Source organism: Bubalus bubalis, chromosome 6 (genome assembly GCF_019923935.1).
Source record: "Bubalus bubalis isolate 160015118507 breed Murrah chromosome 6, NDDB_SH_1, whole genome shotgun sequence".
NCBI lineage: Eukaryota > Metazoa > Chordata > Mammalia > Artiodactyla > Bovidae > Bubalus > Bubalus bubalis.
In genome coordinates this window covers 19,981,186-20,001,385 of record NC_059162.1, presented here as the reverse complement: position 1 = coordinate 20,001,385, position 20,200 = coordinate 19,981,186, and the positions used below count along the sequence as shown (strand labels likewise).

The following is a 20,200-nucleotide window of genomic DNA, read 5'->3' as shown; positions in this document are numbered from 1 at the left end:
TTCTCCCTAAGATCTGGGAACGAGGTAAAAAAATGTTCACTCTCATCACTTATTTAAACACAATATGGGAAGTTCTAGCCAGTGCAAAAAATGCAAGAATAGGAAATAAAAGGCATATAGATGAAAAAGGAAAAAAGAAAAAAAAACTACCCCCATTTGCAGATTACATGATTGTCTTTGTAGAAAATTCTAAGGAACCTACCAAAACAAAAAAAACCTCTTAGAACAAACAAGTAAATTCAGCAAAGCTGCAGTATACAAGATAAGCACACAAAACTCAACTGTGTCTCTATATACCAGCAATTAATATATGGACATAAAAATTTTAAAGCACAAAACCATTCATAACTCTTTCAAAAAATAATTAAATGCGAATTTAACAAATGCACAGGATTTGTATGCTGATGCTGATGAAAGAAATGAAAGCTCTAAACAAATGGAGAGACATCACATTCATGGACTGGAAGACTCAACAAAAGATGTAAATTTTCTTCAAACTGATAACACAAGTTTAATGCAATTCTTATCAAAATACTAACAAGATATTTTTGAAGACATAAACATGACCATTCTAAAATGTATATGGGAAGGTAAAAAACTATAATAGCTAAAACAAAGTGGGAGAAAAGAGTCTACTTGAGTTCAAGACCTCTAATATAGCTACAGTAATTAAGACTGTGCAACCCTAGCAGAGTCACAGACACTTAGGTCAATGGAACCCAGAAACACTCACACAAATATGCCCAAATGATTTTGACAAAAGTGCAAAAGCAATTCAAAGGAGAAAAGATAGTCTCTTCAACAAATAGTGCTAGACCAACTAGACATCCTTAGGGAAAAAAAAAACAAACCTTGACCCCTTATTACAAAATTTAATCAAAATGAATCATGGACTTACATGTATAATGTAAAACTATGTAACTTTCAGAGAAAATCTACAGGATCTAGCGACTAGACAAAGAGTTCTTTCTTAGACTAGGTACCAAAAACATGATCCAGGAAATGAAAAACTGATTAACTGGACATCACTGAAATTAAGAACTTTTGCTCTGGGAAAGACTGTCAGAGGATCAAAAGACAAGTTACACAGTGGGAGAAAACAGTGCAACAAAGGACTTGTAACTAGAATATAAAAAGAACTCTCAAAACTCAACAGTAATAAAGCAAAAGTCTTAAACACACATTTTACCAAAGATTGTTGTTCAGTTGCCCAGTCGTGTCCAAATTTGCAACCCCATGGACTGTGGCACACCAGGCCTCCCTGTCCCTCACCATCTCCCAAAGTTTGTGCAAGTTCATGTCCATTGCATCAGTGATGCACAAATGGTAAATAAGTGTATAGAATGTCATTAGACATGAGGGAAATGCAAACTAAAGCCACAATGAGATGTACAACATACCTATTAAAATGGCTACAAATAGTACTAATAAAAAACAGGAAAGATACAAAAAAAGATCACTATATACTGCTGGAAAGAATATAATATAGTACAGCCACTCTGGGAAATAGTTTGGTAGTTTCTTTAGAAACTAAACATGCAATCAACATAAATTCCAGCACTGCACTTGCAGGTATTTATCCCAGAAAAGTGAAGACTTATATTTATAGAAAAACCTGTACCCAAATGTTTATACACTTTTATTTGTAATACTCAAAGACCAGAGAAATTGTACATACTGTACAATTCCATTTATAGAACATTCTTGAAATAGCAAAGTTACAGAAATAGAAAACAGGTTAGTAGCTGCTGGGGATTAAGGAGAGGGTGAAGTACGAGGAAAGCGGATGTTGCTTTAAAAGGGCACCACAAGGGACCCTTATGATGACACAAATACTCTGTACCTTGACTACCAATGTAAATATCCTGTTCATGATATTATACTATAGTTTTGCAAGATACAACCACTGGGGGAAACTGGGTTAAAGGGTAGGGGGATCTCTGTATTATTTCTCATAACTGAATATGAATCTAAAATCACCTCAAAAAAAGTTTAAAAGTTTTTAAAACATTTTAATGTCATATACTTCATTTTCCTTTTGAAATTTAAAATTTAAGTAAAGTTCTAATAACAAAAAACTCTTAAGGTTAACTAAATTACATTAAATTTATATAAGAACTTTGAAGGAACAGTAGTATGGTACTGCATTTCATCATCCAGGAATATGGTACATTTTACATTTATTAAGACATTTCCTAATGCCCTTTGATAAAATTTTAGTTTTCCTCACTTAAGTCTTATTTTTAGGTATTATAGCTCTTAATACTATTATATCTTGGAATAAAATCTTCTCCATTACAACCTCTAATTGGTTACTGCTAGAATAAAAGAAAGCTACTGACTTCAGTGTGTTTATGTACTCAAATAACTTTACTAAATTCTCTAAAAGCATTTAGTTTACTGGATTTACTTAATACATAACCACATCTGTAAGGAACGATTATTTTACCTTTCCTTATTCAATATTTAGTCTTATACACTTATACACTATTTAGTTTTCTTCATTTACTGCATTATTGCAAGGGCTCTTGATCTGTGGTTCAGTGGCTAAAACCTACTCATAAACCTGGACGAAGAAAAGTTTTATTCTCATTAATCATTAACTGAAATTTAGCATTTCCTTCAATCAGGAAAGTAAGGTAAAACACAGCAGTTTCAGCAGTTATCTGTGACTTTGTCATCAACAGAAATCAGATATTTTCATATCACATGATAGTTAATACAAACATCCAGAATTGTTACATTCAATACTATTTTGAGAATATAGCAATTATTAGACTTGTCACTACGTCTTATTGTGTTAATAAAGAAACATTAATTACTGCATTACAAACTTGTAATTTCTCCTATTTTGGTAACTGTATTTTTAATAAAATTGATTTTTTCATAACACTGTATAGTGTTATCTCACGCAGTAACACGCTAAGGGTTCAATAGGGAGAGCAAGCCGCACCGCAGGGTGAGCCTGGGGCCTAGGCCCTGCACCACCAGCTCACCAGGTTTCCTCCCACGTGCCTGTGTCTTTCCACTCCTCACTAAGGGCTCCAACCTGGCCCAAACCAGGGGAGGTTTTTGCTAATATTCTGGAGTGGGTGCAACACAAAAGTGTGACAAGAACTTTTGAAGACTCAAAGTAAAAGTATTACTCCTGGCTTTAGTCAGTGCGTGGATAATCAGTGATTTTTCCTAAGCCCTCACTGTGTGTCAGGCACTGTGCTGAGCAACTTGTGTGCCTCTTGTTTATTTCCACAGTGATCCAACGAGGTTGAAGGGCTTCAACAGATTTCACCAGTCGTAGAGGTCCATGTTAAAAAAAAAAAAAGTTAAGAATCTTTTTTCTTAATTCATTTTCATTTTTTTTTTTAAAGTTGGGTTGTTTTATTGGAATTGCACTGACTAAACTTAGAACCGACATCTGAACATTATAACATTAACATCTTAACATTATTGGAAACTCCAATAATGGATCTTCTTTTCAAAATAGTTTTTTTCTTTCTTCATTTATTTATTTTGGCTGTGCTGGGTCTTCGTTGCTGTGTGGGCTTTTCTCTAGTTGTGGACAGTGGAAGCTACTCTAATTGCAGTGTGTGGGCTGCTTAATGCAGTGGAGTAGATTTTTTTAAATCAGAAACAAATGTTTTTGTAAAGTATTTATTAATACAATCATTTTTCTTTCCCTTTAGTTTGATAATGACACGGACATAGGTTTTCTCAGGTTGACTGATGCTTGAATTACTGGAATAAATCTTGCTCAATAAATTGTAGTGGGCGGAAGGATGTAAAAAATGCATGTCCACAGAGACTCAGAATGTGATCTTATTTGGAAATAGGGTCTCTGAAGGTCTAATTAGTGAAAATTGAGGTCATATTGGAGTAGGATGTTTTCTAAATCCGATGAATGATATCTTTACAAAAGCAAGGAGAGGGACATTTAGATACAGAGACTGGATGATGTGTCTAGAAGCCAGAAAAGAGAAAACCAAATCTACCAATACCTTCATTTCAGACTTAGAGCCTCCAGAGATGTGAGAGAATAAATTTCTGTTGTTTTAAGCCCTCTCTTGTGATAATTCGTCACTACAGGCCTGAGGAACTAATACAATAATGATGCATGATTCTTTCAAAATACTCTGGATTTAATTTTCTAAGATCAGCTCCTTTTAAGTGGAAGAGGAACTTAGTGTGATGTCAAGTGTGGCATAGTTAAGCAGTATTCTTAGTGTACTGAACTCAAGCACCTTCTATTAAAATCACCATTTGATAGAAATTACAAAAAAAAAAACCAAACTAGTAAATATTTCAATCAGTCAACACAATCTCACAAATTTATAGAAAAGTCACTTCTGAATGTGACTTCCTTTCCTGAAATAGAAGAAATAATATAAAACTAAGTCACTGAAAACATGAGTGAGGAAAACAGAAATGATAAAAGCAGCATTATAAGTTGAATAGATGTTCAAATGTTAAAAAAAAAATACTGGTAACAATAATTCATCATATTCCTACACTGTATAAATATGAACCACTTTGGACATGTTTTTTAAAATTTTACTTATTATTCCTAAAATCTACCTCCACACTTGACATCACACTAAGTTCCTCTTCCATTTAAAAGGAGCTGATCTTAGATCAGATCTAAAATCTACCTCCAAACTGTATTGATAATAAACTGCACCTAAACTCAAAACACAAAACCTCTTTTCTGCACGTCTTTTATTACAAGCCCAAGGATTATAACTGCCTTCAGTACTGGATAAAGAGAGTACTCGTACTCACCATTAAAATGATGATACGTCACAAAGCTATCATAATCAAAACAGTGTATCACTGATATAAAGACATACAGACCAATGGAATAGAAAACAGAGCTCCAAAATAAATCCTCACATATTTGATCAAATGATTTTCAACAAGGGTCCCATGACCATTCAGTGGGGAAAGACTATCTTTTCAACAAATGGTTCTTGGAAAACTGGACATCCACATGTTAAAAAAGTGAAGTTGAAAAAAAAAAAAAAAAAGAAGTTGTATCCTTCCTTACATTACTCATATACAAAAACTAACTCAAAGTGGATCAAAGATCTAAATGTAAGCTAAAACTATGAAATTCATACAAGAAAACATAGGGTAAAGCATCATGACACTGGGTTTGGTAATTTCTTGGATATATAAAAAGCACAAGCAACGAAAGTAAAAAGTGATAAACTGGACTTCATCAAAATTAGCAACTTCTGTGCATCAAAGAACACTATCAACAAAGTAAAAAGACAACCCACAGAATGAGAGGAAACATTTGTGAATCATTTATGTGATATGGGATTAATATCCAGAATACATAAAGAACTCCTGCAACTCAACAACAAAAAAGTACAACCTAATTTAAAAATGGACAAAGAACGTGAACAGACATTTCTCCAAAGGAAATACACAAATGGCCAATAAGCATATGAAAAGATGCCCAACATCACTAATCATTAGAGAAACACAAATCAAAACTACGAGGTATCACCTCACACCCATTAAAATGGCCACCATAAAAAAGAAAAAAATAATAAGTGTTAACAAGGATGTGTGGGATTGAAACTCTTGTACACTGTAGGAATGTAAAACCTGCAACCACTATTGAGGATAAAACAGAGATGCCTCAAAAAATTAAAAATAGAATTACTGTATAATCCAGTAATTTCACTTCTGGGTGTATACAAAAGAATTGAAAGCAGGATCTTGAAGAGACACTTGTACAACACCAATGCTCAAAGCAGCATTAGTCACAATAGCCAAAAAGAAAAAGCAACTCAATATTGATCAAGATGAATGGATTTTTAAAAATATAGCCTATATAACCAATGGAATACTATTCAGCCTTTGAAAAGAAGAAAATTCTACAATATGCTACAATATGGTTGAATCTTGAAATTATTATGCTAAGTGAAATAAATCACTCACAAAAAGACAAGCACTACGGGATTCTGCTTTATATAAGGTACCTGTGTAGAATAATCAGATTAATAGAGTGTAGAATTGTGGCATGGACTGGAGGAATTGTGGAACAGGGAGTTATTGTTTAATAGCTAGTGTTTTTAATTTTGTAAGATGAAAAAGTTCTTGAGATGGAGAATGATAATGACTACACAACAACATGACTATACTAATACCACTAAACTATACACTGAAAAATAGTTAAAAAGAATATAAAAAAGAGGGACTTCCCTGGTGGTCCAGTGGCTAAGACTCCATGCTCTCAATGCAAGGGGTCAGGGTTTGATCCCTGGCCAGGGAACTAGATCCCACGTGCTGCAACTGAGAGTGCACATGCTGCAACTAAAGAGCAAAGATTCCATGTTCTGCAACTAAGACCCAGCATGGCGAAAATAAATACATAAAAAATTTTAAAACAAATATATGTGTGTGTGTGTGTGTGTGTGTGTGTGTGTGTGTACTGGGTCACTTTGCTATACAGCAGTAATTAACACAACACTGTAATTTAACTATACTTCAACTATATAAATTTTTTTTAAAAGTTAAAGAAGCAAATTTTACATGTACTTTCCCATAATAAAAAAATTTTAATATATAAAAAAATGTTTGAGGTGAATCTACATCACTGAAAGGGAAAGCTATTCACCATATATGACTATGGAAAAATGGAAACATAAGCTACAGAAAATTATATACAATAAGTTTATATGCATAACAAAAGCCTGGAAGAATTCATTTAATATTTATTGCATGCCTACTATATGTCAGGCACTGTTGCAAGCCCTAGAGATAAAAAGAAGAGACAAAAATCCTAATTCTTATGAATTCTGCATGCTAGTAGAAGAGCAAGATAAATCGAAAAACAAAATATAAACTGGGCTGACATTTTATAGATACGAAATGGATAAATAGCAATTTCATTTGGTTTGATCTAACAGTATGTTATATAGTGATAAATATAGAGAAAAATAAACTAGGGGAGTCAACTCAGATGCATACAAAGTTCAAGCAATTTTAGATAGGGAAGACCTCTCTGAAAAAGCAGCATTTAAGGAAAGGTCAGAAGACGGTAAGGGAATAAACCATGCAGGTATCTGGGGGAAATGCATTCTAGGCAGAGTGCAGATGCCTGGAGGTGAGAGTATGCCTGTTAAATTCTAGAAATAGTGTGGATGACCTCATGGCTAGAATGGAGCGAGCAAATGTTACACAATAACCTATTAACAGTGGTTATCGCTGGAATGGCATTTAGAGACTTCTATATTCGATTTTCTACATATCCATTTTGTTTTATCTTTTATACTAGACATATATTACTTTTATAATCAGAAAATGCATGATCCCAATTTTTTAAAAAGAAAATTTATGTGCATGTACCTGTGTGTGTGGCATGCACTGAACATCTGACAGAACATACCTCAAACTCTAAAGTGACAGAAATCTAGATTCCAATCCTAGGGTTACCACTTACCACATGTATGACCTTGGGCAAAGTATTTAATCTCTCAGGGTTTATCTTTAAAATGCAGCTGTAACAGTACCTACCTTCTGGGAAGATTACATAGTAAACGTGAACAGTGCCTAACACACTCCCTAAGTACTCCTTAAATAGGAGCTTTGTAAAAAATACATCAAACACTAAAAAGGCTAACTGATTTGGCCATTACTAATTTTTACATTACAAAAGTAATGTATTAAAATATGGGTATACAGAAAATAAGATGTAGAAGTCTCCAAAAATATTCAAACAATACAGAAGCAAACTGTCAAAAGTAAAGTCTTTTGTACATATACCCCAATTTCTGCCATGGGAAATTGCTGTTAACGTTTTGTTATGAATCCTTCCACTATATATTACAGGATCTTAGCAATTTTTACATAACAAAGGGAAAGGAACCATATCATATTTATTCTGCAACTTTTATTTTCCAATTAACAATGTATTCTAGAAGGTATGTCACATCAATAAATACTGTTAATACATTCTGTTTTAACAGTTACACAGTATTTCACAGAACATATATTTATGACTGGAGAAAGAAATAGCAACCCACTCCAGTACTCTTGCCTGGAGAATCCCACGAACAGAAGAGCCTGGCGGGCTACAATCCTTGGGGTTGCAAACAGTCGGACACAACTGAGTGACTAACACACATACACACACACACATTTATGATGTTCAAGCTATCACTATCATAAATAATGTTTCATCAAATAGCCTTGTACATTTTTAAACACATATGCCAAGATTACCTACAACAAAAAATTTCTGAAAATGACTTTCTGAATCTAAAGAAGCACATTTAAAACTTCGCCCATTACTCTCCAAGACCACTGAACCAGTGAAATTGCTCAGTCGTGTCCGACTCTTTGCAACCCCATGGACTGTAGCCTACCAGGCTCCTCCATCCATGGAATTTTCCAGGCAAGAGCACTGGAGTGGGTTGCCATTTCGGTCATTCCAATTGAGAACTTCACCAATGGTATAAATTATCCATAGCTCCAAAAGCACTGGATCTCAGCAATCCTTCAAAGTTTTACTAATTTTCTAGGTATAAAATGATTATCATTGTTGGTTTGATGTGGATTTCTCTATTATTAGTAAGGCTGAGTTTATTTTATATATTATCGCTATTAACTTTTTCTATTTCACCCTATAAATTTTAAAGTTAGTATATGTAACTTTTCTAAGAAAAAACAAAATTTTTCCTTAAAAAATAAATTCCATACTTTCAATAATAGGTTTAATTGGGATCTAAAAGTTGGAGAAATTTAATTTAAACCACCTCAATTATCTTTTCTTTAAAGTCTGACACAGTCCCTAGCACAGAGAAGGTACTCTACAGGAAGGAAAAACTAAAGGAAACAAAACTGCCAACCAGCCAGCCAGGAAGTTTCAGAAAGGTAGGTCAAGCTGAACCTCAGTAAAAGTGAAGAAGAGGAGAAAGGCATGCCATATACAGAAAAAATAAGCAAATCATAATGGGGGGTGGGGGGTTATGAAAACAGCTGTAAGGAGATATAGGGAAACAGGCCTACGAAGAAGCACAGAATCTGTATTCGGCAGAAAATATAACATGTCAAGTGCTACCCAACTGTGAGAAGGCCTTGAAGGTCAAGATGAAATCTTAAATCTGATTCAATAGCAACTGAAAGACAAAGCATACCTTTAAGTTGGAGTGACAAGAAAATATAACTTAAAAGATCAATCTGACAGACTTAAAATTTGAATAGAAGCAGAGAAACAAATTAGACTAACCAAAAAGGAGGTGATAAAAGGCCTAAATTAGGATAGCAGGATGAAAAAGTACAGGAACCTCTAAAATTTTAAACTATGTAACTTCTGAATAAGAACAGTATTTTAAATGTATATACACCTACTTTTACTCTCTTCTGCCCCCACCACCTCAAATTACATAAAGGAGAAAAACAATTTTACACAAGACAGAGAACCATATAAATGGGGAAAAAATGGGTGAAAGAAAAGAATAATAAATTTATGGAAAATGGGACCATTACCTTTGGTAGACCCCTAAGAACCGAATTCTAAACCAGAAAGGGAAAAAGCAAAGCAAAAAACCAACTCTATTTACATACCAGAATGCCCCAGGCTCAGGAACTCTGACTCTGGGCGCTTCTGGGGGAGGGTGGGGGGGAGGGCAAATGAAAGCTAAAATAAGGATTAGTTCAATAACTGTTTAAGCAGCAGGTCAATTTCCAGATCCTCTCCCTGTTTCTTCCAAAAGGGAAAATGCCCCTCCTCAACCCAGTCAAAAATTGATTTATTCTCTGGAAGAGTGTAAACTAAACCAGAGGTCCCCTGGCCTGGGGAACACCAGGCAAAGCTGAAAGTGAGGTTACCAACCTGAAAACAGGGAAACTAAGAACAGTGTCTGTGAAAGGGCTGTACCCTATCGACCGCTTCTTCCCTGAATTTCACGTGTCCTCTTTCTTGGTATAGGCCTTTTCTGTAGTTCAAACGGTAGAAGAATCTGCCTACAATGCAGGAGACCCAGGTTTGACCCCTGGGTTGGTAAGATCCCCTGGAGAAGGGAATGGCAATCCACTCCAGTATCCTTGCCCGGAGAGTCCCATGGACAGAGGAGCCTGGCGGGCTACAGTCCGTGGGATCTCAGCATCGGACACGACTCAAGCGACTAACACTACTGCTGCGGCTCACCCTCTAGAAGTTCCTGGCAAAGAGTATAAAGGAGACCTTGAGTATGTGAAAATTTCTTTCTTCCACTTCACTGAGAGTCTGCCTAGCTATGGAACTCTAACTTGGAAATTATTTTCCCTCAGAATTTGGAAGGCATCACTCCACTGTCATCTATCTTCCAGTGTGATTACTGTACGGAGAAGCAAAACCATCTGACTGCTATTATTTTTCACTGATCAATTTTCCCCTCTCTGGAGCTTATAAAATACTCTGTATCTGATGCTGAAATTTTGTAATAATGTGCCTTGAGTAGCTGAGTTTTCATTCATTGTTCTGGCTTTTTCAGTTTAAAAACTTGTATCACATCTGTAAAAAATGAAATTCAAATAAAAATAGCAATGGAATAAAAAAAAAAAAAACCTTGTATCTCCTATTTCCGGGACATTTAATAAAAAAATTAAAAGTTTGGTTAACAGAAAAGAAAAACAGATGTCACCAGAGAAGGGGGTAGAGTACTGCTGTTTTTATAACAAATCATGTAAAACCAACTAAAATAACTTTCAATATATATGTTTAAATAAATTTAAGAGTCACAGATATAAAAAACAAACTTATGCTTACCAAATGGGAAAGGGGGGGAAGGGATAAATTGGGAGACTGGGATTGACACATACACACTACTATATATAAATGGGGCTTCCCTGGTGGCTCAGTGGTAAAGAATCCGCCTGCCAATACAAGAGATGCAGCTTTAATCCCTGGTCAGGAAGATTCCCCTGGAGAAGGAAATTGCAATCCACTCGAGTATTCTTGCCTGGAGAACCCTATGGACAGAGGCGCCTGGTGGGCTAGAGTCCATCAGGTTGCAAAAGAGCTGGAAACAACTAGCAACTAAAACAAACAACATATATAAAACAGGTAACTATTAAGTACCTACTGTATAGCACAGGGAACTATACTCAATACTCTGTAATGATCTATATGAGAAGAATTTAAATTAGAGTGAACATATGTATATGTATGACAAATACACTTTTACTGTAAACAGCAGAAACTAACATAACATTGTAAATCAATTATATCCCAATAAAAATTAATTAAAAAAAATAAATCTATTTTAAGTATATATTTTATATAGTTAAAATGTTTTATATGCTTTAATATTCTTATACGCTTAAAACGCTTTTTTTAAATGGAAAAAAAAACAAGATGTGATAACAAATCTGATAAAAACATAAAAGAATCCAAACACTTCTAGTAACTTAGCCTGGGGAACTGGAAAAACTGTGATAGTCATGAAAGATACACAAAAGTTAGGAAGGGCAGCAAATGTGAAAGAAATACTGGTGACTACATATCTATATATACATACAAACACACACACACACACGCACACACATATATATAAAACTTGGGAAAGTGTTAGTCACTCATTCAAGTCCAATTCTTTGCAACCCCATGGACTGTAGCCTTGCAGGCTCCCCTGTCCATGGAATTCTGCAGGCAAGAATACTGGAGTAGGTATATACTTGTATAGTGCTCGGTCACTTCAGTCGTGTCCAACTCTTTGTGACCCCATGGACTGTAGACCTCCAGGCTCTTCTGTCCGTTGGATTCTCTAGGCAAGAACACTGGAGTAGGTTGCCAAACCCTCCTCCAGTGGATGTTCCTGAGCCGGGGATTGAACTCATGTCTCCAGCATCTCCTGCATTGCAGGCAGATTCTTTACTGCTGAGCCACTGCTGCTGCTGCTAAGGCGCTTCAGTCGTGTCCGACTCTGTGCGACCCCATAGACAGCAGTCCACCAGGCTCCCCCGTCCCTGGATTCTCCAGGCAGGAACACTGGAGTGGGTTGCCATTTCCGTCTCCAATGCATGGAAGTGAAAAGTGAAAGTGAAGTCGCTCAGTCATGTCTGACTCCTAGAGACCCCATGGACTGCAGCCTACCAGGCTCCTCCGTCCATGGGATTTTCCAGGCAAGAGTACTGGAGTGGGTTGCCATTGCTGAGCCACTAGAGAAGCCCATATACCTGTATATATTTAATAAATAATATGCTAGTTCAGTTCAGTTCAGTTGCTCAGTCGTGTCTGACTCTTTGCGACCTCGTGAATCGCAGCACACCAGGCCTCCCTGTCCATCACCAACTCCCAGAGTTCACCCAAACCCACGTCCATTGAGTCAGTGATGCCATCCAGCCATCTCATCCTCTGTCGTCCCCTTTTCCTCCTGCCCCCAATCCCTCGCAGCATCAGAGACTTCTCGGATTATTCAAAAAGAGATTTTTTTTAGACAGATGAAAATACAGAAAATAAGCTTATGTGAAAAGACAAGAATAAACATTTTGGACAGTCTTCAATACATAAAAGATAAATGAAGGGAAGGAGATACATTTAATTGAGGCAGGTGGATGGGCAAACAGAAATGAAGGAAGTTGACTGGCTTATTAACTAAAGAGTTCCAGTCCTAAGAGTGAGACTTGGAGAAGCATAATGAACAAAAGAAAGAAAATGAGCAGGCCTAAGGAACAAAGAAGGAAGTCAGTGAGAAAAAGCGAGCAATGCACTGTTTCTGAAGCCAAATTCAAAAAGTTAATCAAAAAGGCACAATTATGGATTATTAAGAACCAGGAGAAAGATTCCAGTAAGAACCTTAAAGTCCTTTAAAGAGCTGAAAAACAATTATGAATAAAGGATGTTACAGAAAAGATTTTAAGAACTGCAAAACTTTTCCAGCAAATTTTTCAGAACTGTGCACTCATCTCTCCATCCAAGCAACTGTGCTATGCTGGCTGCCAAATGTGGTATTTCACCTTCATCTACAAAAAAAGACAATACCCCACCCTCCTCCTTAAAAAGAATCAATTGTGCTACACTTCTATAGAAAGTGACTTTAAGTCCAATGGAGAAAGTCTTGTAACTTAGCAGTTAAGAATACTGACTGTGTAAAGACCACAAACAATAAATGTTGGTGAGGATGTAAAGAAATGAGAACCTTCATACTATTTTCCACTGTGGCTAAAATGGCATATAAAATGCCTATAAAAAAATTTTGTGTAGATGGACTGCCAGCAATCACAATGTCTCTACCCGCCCCCAAAATTGTCTCTACCCCTACTAGCTATGAGACTGCAGACAAACTAATCATTTGTTCTGTGCCTTAGTTTCCTCATCTAAAAACAAGAATATTAATGCATACCTCACAGGATTCTTACAAAGATTAAATGAGATAATATATATGAGCATTAAAAGAGATGATATATTTAGAATAAGTGACCTATAATGTTAGCTATTATAAGTGAATTCATGATGTTATGGTTTAATTAGTGTTATCCTTTCAAAGGTATTTTCATGTTAACAGTGCATAAAGATATAAATCTCCAATGCCAGGTGTTATAACATTCACTTATTCAATATTTACTCAGCATACTAGACACCCCTGAGAGCAGTAGGGTACTGTGGTGAACAAGGGAGATAAAGGTCCTGCTCTCATGAAACTTAAATTGTAATTAAGTTGTTGAAATCAGGGACTTCCCTGGCCATCCAGTGGTTAAGACTTCACCTCCAAAGCAAGGGGTGTAGGTTCGATCCCTGGTTGGGGAGCTAAGATCCCACATGCTTCATGGCCAAAATATCAGAACATAAATCAGAAGCAATACTGTCACAAATTCAATAAAGACTTTAGAAATGGTCCACAACAAAAATCTTTTTAAAAAAGTTGTTAAAGTAATAAATTTAGTTTGTCTACTCAACTACAGAAAAATGTAAAGAGGCAAATACAAAACAAAGAAATGATGAAAAGAGATGCAAACTGAGATAATTTATCTGGAAACTGAGAGATGGTTTCTAACATACATAATAGCCAACAAAACAGGAAACGTGCAGCCTGGTATACACTAAGAACTTAATACATGTTTAATAAATGTGCCCATTCCTTTCTCTAGGTTTGTTTCCTTATGCCTAAAATGATAGGGGTTATCTTTTTTTTTTTTTTTTTTGGCCATACCACACAGCCAGTGAGATCATAGTTCCCTGACCAAGGATCCAACTCGTGACCCCTGCATTGGAAGCTTGGAGTCTTAACCACTGGACCACCAGGGAAGTTTCATGATAGAGGTTATCTTGAATCCAAATTCAACATTTGTTAATGTCTACTTATTCAAATCATCATAGCATGTTAAGCAGCATTCTTAAGAACAAATAGCTCTACAAGCAGGGCCTATCATTGTCTGTGAATGATGGGCCCAAAGAAATTCCACTGAGTTCAGGCCTTGTATTTCACAAGAGCTTTAACTATATCCCTTCAGTTATATTTAAAGGGAATCAGCTATACAACCATAGAGACATTGGATAGCACTGACAGAAATGTCACCCTTTCACCTCTATAACAGGGCTATACCACCAGGGGAATTAACATTTAAAATAACCATTGTAAACAGCCTGAAGGAGAAAAAGTGAGTGAGTGAAAGTCACTCAGTCTTGTCTGGCTCTTTGCAACCCCATGGACTATAAAGTCCATGGAATTCTCCAGTCCAGAATATTGGAGTGGGTTGCCATTCCCTTCTCCAGGGGATCTTCCCAATCCAGGGATTGAACCCAGGTCTCCCACATTGCAGGCGGATTCTTTAGGAGCTGGGCCACCATGGTTTCAAAGACAGTTTCCCCAATCAAGAATTCAAATTTTACCAGTTTTGAAATTAAATATGCCCCAAACGTCACAGCCTAAGTAAAATCAAGGGAAAGGGGGTTTAGTTTCCTTGAGTGTTGCAATTTAGTTTTTTGAAAATCAACCATCACTTGGCACTGTGGAAATCCCCATTGTTAATACCTTAGAAGAAAGTCATCCATAGCAGAGAACCACAAAAGACTTTTACAAAGCATCCATAAAACAACAAATTATTCTCATCTGTTAGTGATGAGTAGAGAAGTAGGACTGGAATGCAAATAACTAAAGTGAGAGACCACTATTTCAAAAACAAGAAAACTAGAGTTCCAAGAATGCAGCAGTATCTACTTCTTAATTTCTAACAAAACAGAAAAGATTCAGTTTGGTGCCACAATTCGAATAGTCTAAAAAATATGTGGAGAGGCTTCCCTAGTGGTCCAGTGGTTAACAGTCTGCCTAGCAATGCAGGAGAGACTGGTTCAATCCCTGGTCTGGGAAGATCCCACAGAGCAACTACACCCATGTGCCACAACTACTGAGCCTGCGTGCCTAAAGCCCACGCTCTACAACAAGAGAAGCCACTGCAGTGAGAAGCCAGCCCAGCGCAACGAAGATTAGCCTCTGCTGCTGCAACTAGAGAAAGCTCAGATGCAGTAACAAACACCAGGTACAACCGAAAATAACCAGCTAAATAAGACGTACTGAACAAAAAGCAAAAATATTTTTAAAAATAAAAACTACATGGGTTGAGGTTCTTTTTCAAAAATGTTAACTGTTTTTCAATTGCTGAATCAGTAAAATATATTTAAACACTTCTGAAAAAGTTTTTTGCAATAGAATATAATTTTTTTTTTAAGTATCTTGGCATCTTAATTTTATACTACATAAACTCCTATTTTCCGGTATCTGAAAAAGTAAATAAAGGTAATAGATAAAAATTAAGCTAATTTACTTTAAAATTATAATCTAAGGAGGTTAAAAACTATGTGAAAAGAAAAAGTCTTCCTAAATGTCAGCCTTAAAAACCCAAACATGTATTCCTTCCTTTGCCTTCTACCCATTCTGCACCCACAATAAATGGTACCTAATAGCACAAAAAGAGGTCTCTGTTAAAAAGAATATTAGAATCAAGGGAGGAAAAACCTGTACTACTAAAAACTCATTCACATCTCTGGTCTGAATATTGAAGTATAAATCAAATAACTAATCTGTTCCCAACCAGTGCCTTAGCCAATGCATTACAAATCACATGATTTTAAAAATGTTTTTCAAAATTGTTAGTATCCCACAGACAAGAAAGATATAGCCTAAGACTTCATGAACCACCTATCCACTTACTTCTGCTTCCCAATGGTAAACAGAAATATTAATGAGTATGAAAAATTATCAATTACAGAGAAAAAAGGCACCACCATATTAGAACTATTACTTCAACATAACTCAGAGCACAGTATAAACCATATTTTACTCTTCTTTTGATCCAGCACCATTTTAAGACACACACAGCAAAAAATGCAAAGGAACCAGGTCTCCTGAAAGTCTCTGTAGGACCACCAACAGTCTCTAAGTCAAACTCTATAAACACAACTAAAATGATCAAGTATTGTTATTAATGCTAAGGATTACCTTAAAGGAAGCTTAGAAGAGTTAAATAATTATTACCAAAAATCTTGCAGACATATGTGAAAAAAGAACAAACAAGAACCATAGGGAAACTTAACTAGGAAAAAGACAAAGTAGAAAAACTCAAAGAAACATGTATGATGTCTCTAGTCCCTAAAATGACCCTAAGAAAAAAAGGTTTGACCATGCACAAGGAATTCAGACCTGAAAGCCATTTACTATCTTTTCACTGAGCACAGAACATTTCCACCCTGTGTCCCTACATTTATGGCCCTCATATGCAACAGGCTACCAAAAGTCCACAATTGATCTCTTCCTTTTGATACAAAGGGGCAAAAGGAGAACTGAAGGAAGAAAATGCACTTTCTAATTTAAACAACACGGTTGAACTTGGAATCAATAACTTGGAAGCTATGGGAGAATTCTCCAACATCAAAAAGAAATCTAAAAATTGCAGCAGGCTGCCAAAGGGAAATAAAATAACTGTTCCATCATAAGCAAGCATTCTGTACAAATACTATTTTCCACTTACAGATTTAAGCTGATATTGATCAGCTAATGAAAATGTGGTTAAGAGACTGTCCTTCTGGTTACTGTTGTTTAAAAAACAAAACAAAATAAAGCAACCCCACCCACACTGCTGGAAAAAAAGCTTCTGATATATGCACTAAATTTGTTTACTTCGCCATCTCTTAATAAGAGAAATGCTTTGCAACTTGACTATGGTTATGTAAGTATTTTGCAATGTGTTAGTTTAAAATCTTGTTTATTTACTCCCTAGTTAACAGATAAGTCATTTTACTTCAAGGTCAGGTTTGCCATAATAATAGCATCTTTCCAATTTTATTCCATCACTCAGCACTTCCTGCAATGGAATTTTAGCCATTAACTTTATCTCCTTTTCCTTTAAAAGGAAAAAACTAAAAAGATTTAAAAATATGATATTGACATCTGGCAAATTAAACTTCTTTAAATAGTTCTGTTCCCAGAAACATGGTAGGAAAGACAGTAAATTTCACAGTGATTCAATTGTAATAGCAAAACCGGGATATTGCAAAATACTGCTGCCTTTCAGAGGAACGAAAAAAATCCATTTAAATTTTAACAAGGGAACAGCAGTGAAGCCCTCCCACTACTATATTTTCAAATTATTCATCCCCACCTCTTACTTCTTTTCTGAAGCTATCAAAGATGAGGATTTCTAAGAAATGGCCAAGGTCAGCAAAATAAACTAGGATCCCTAAAATGAAATACTTCCCAGGGAGAAATAACTGTAATGTACTGGAAAGAGGACTGGGACTAGAAATTTCAAAACCTGATCTGTCCAGACCTGTTGCACTACACCCTACTCTAAGTCTGAGACATGACTGGTTAATTTTTTTTTTTTAATGTTCAAGCTCTCACTACAGAAGAGATGTTCATTGAGACACAGCGTGAACTGAACTTGAAGAAGGGGGACTACCTAGACCCACCTAACAAGATTTCAACCTGGGGTCCCGGATGCTTGCTGTTGGCAAGATTTATCCTGAAACTCAAACACTGTACACAAACCTCAGCCTTCAGCAGTTTATGACACGAGAGGCACCTCTTAATAATAAACGCAAGTTTCAAAGGATAGCCCCCTCGGGGGGGAATACAGGTTTGTTTGTTTGTCTGTTTGTAAGAAACAGTATAAATTCAAAGATTTTGAAACTTTAAAATCTAAACGTTTGGAAGTAACATCCCAGCTAAACGGCAACGCGGTCCAGCGTTTATAAGCCCAAACTACTTTTAAAGTAAAACGAGCCACTCTGCCCAGTTAGTCGGCATCAAGCAGGTCTACAACTGGGCAGAGTGTTGAAAGAGCACAACGCACACCAGAACGCCGCCACAAGAGTGCAGGCGGGCCAGCCCCTCGCGGACTGGCGCTCCACCAGAACTCCGGGCAAGGAATCCCCAACTAGCACCCACCTGCTCCCTCCCTCTACCTCGGGTCTCCCCCTTTTCCCCCGGGTCCGGCCCCTCCCCCAGGTTACTCCCCTCCCCCACCGCCCCATAGCCGCCCCCGCGCGCCCCAGCGCCCTCCGCCCCAACTACGGCCCCTCAGCCCGGGTCTCCCCAGCTGCCAACCCCTTCAGCCCCTCCTCCTTTACAGGCAACCCAGTCCTCCGTCTCCTCACCGGGGTTAGCAGTAGTCGCCGCCATGGCCGTAGATGCCACTGCCGCCGCACCACCCCCCCCCAGTGGGAGGAGCCGCCGCCACGGAACCGGGGGGGAGGGGGAGGGAAGAGCCACTCCCCAGACGCGGCGCCTTACTGCCGCCACCGCTACCGCGGAGCCCAAGATGGCGGCCGCAGCAACCCCCACCGTCCCCAGCCCCTACAGCGGGGAGAGCCCACGTCTGAGGCGGGGTCAGCCTCCAAGCCAGCCTCCTCGGGAAAACTGACCAATGAAATCCAAAATCTGTCAGAGGGCGGGCTGGCCACTGAGCCTCCAGCCCGTCCTGTGGAGGAGGGTGGGCGAGAAAGAAGTCCAGCTGTCTTCCTAATCCCGCCTCTTCTGAGTTAGAGGTCAATGATCGTGTGACGTCAATGAAAAACAATTTTACTAAAAAGCTTCCCTGGGTGGCGGATTCGCCTGGTTGGCCGTTCTGCATAAGATTTATTTTGTAAATATTTTTTAGGTGCTCTAATGCGTAAAGTTCACTTAGTGATTTGTACTCTTTTCTAGTTTTTTCCTCTTTTAAGGACCTTTGTCCCCGGCAATAAAAGTTCAGTAAGTTTTGAGTCTCTGCAGGAGACCTAGGTTCAATCCCTGGCTGAGGAAGATCCCCTGGAGAAGGAAATGGCACTCCAGTACTCCCACTCCAGTATTCTTGTCTGGGAAATCCCACGAGAGAGGAGATGTGGGCTACTGTCAATGGGGTCGCAAGGAGTCGGACACGACTTAGCGACTAAACCACCACCATAGAACTGGTAATGTGAGACGATCTGGGCGATTATGGTCTGGTACCGACAGCCAAAACAGGAGGCAGTGTGAAGCATATAATTTCCTTTGATCCAACGGGACAGTGAAAGGTTTTTAGTAGAGAATTGATGACTGCGCAGATTTATTTTCTAATGACAGGAAGCATTGAGCACTTTTGAGGTAGACACGGTCCAAAATGCTTTATAAGTGTCGACTCATTTAATTTCACATAGCTTTCACAAATTGTCTAGTGTAAATTTAATTCTAGTTTTAACAGAAATCCCATTATGCTATTGAGCATCTTTGAATTCTTACAGGTTGTGTATATACTGCAAAGATTACATAGATCCATTTCTCTCCTTTAGTTATCAGTATAGTTTATCTCGACCAAGATAGCTTAACGTAATTTGTATATTAGTGTTTACATTTGTTAAAATTAAAATTTTCTTTGTTACCACTTTCTTGTGTTTTATTTCCAATTCACCAAAAACAGAAAAATCACTCAAAAGAAATACACTGACACGTAAGAAGTAGTGATAAAAAAAGCAACAAGTACTTCAAAATTGCATAGTAATGCTAACTAGCTATTAAACAAGACTGCAATGCAGATATAGCATATAAATTATTATGTGGCTTTAAATGTGGTAAGGTTCATCCAAGCAGCAATAAATAAAAAAAATAGTGACTAGGAAGTACAATTACAAATATCTAAATATTGGATTTTATTGGGTTAGCACCCATTTGTCCCTTCCCCACTACTCCCTGACTATTAGGAAATTTTGTCAGTGACTTGGAAAGCCAACAAAGCTTTGAAGTCAATTTTGACCCAA

The 20,200-nt window shown here is 37.2% G+C and overlaps 1 protein-coding gene across 1 annotated transcript in view; it reads right to left on the bottom strand.

Moving 5' to 3' along the window:
- ARNT (aryl hydrocarbon receptor nuclear translocator) overlaps positions 1-18,782 on the bottom strand; it is a 67,309-nt gene extending 48,527 nt beyond the window's left edge. The window contains exon 1 of the mRNA XM_006058124.4: positions 18,584-18,782. Within this exon, the coding sequence (XP_006058186.1) occupies positions 18,584-18,608 (25 nt within the window). The 5' untranslated portion in view covers positions 18,609-18,782. The remainder of the gene's footprint in view (positions 1-18,583) is intronic.
- Between the last annotated feature and the right edge of the window lie 1,418 nt (positions 18,783-20,200).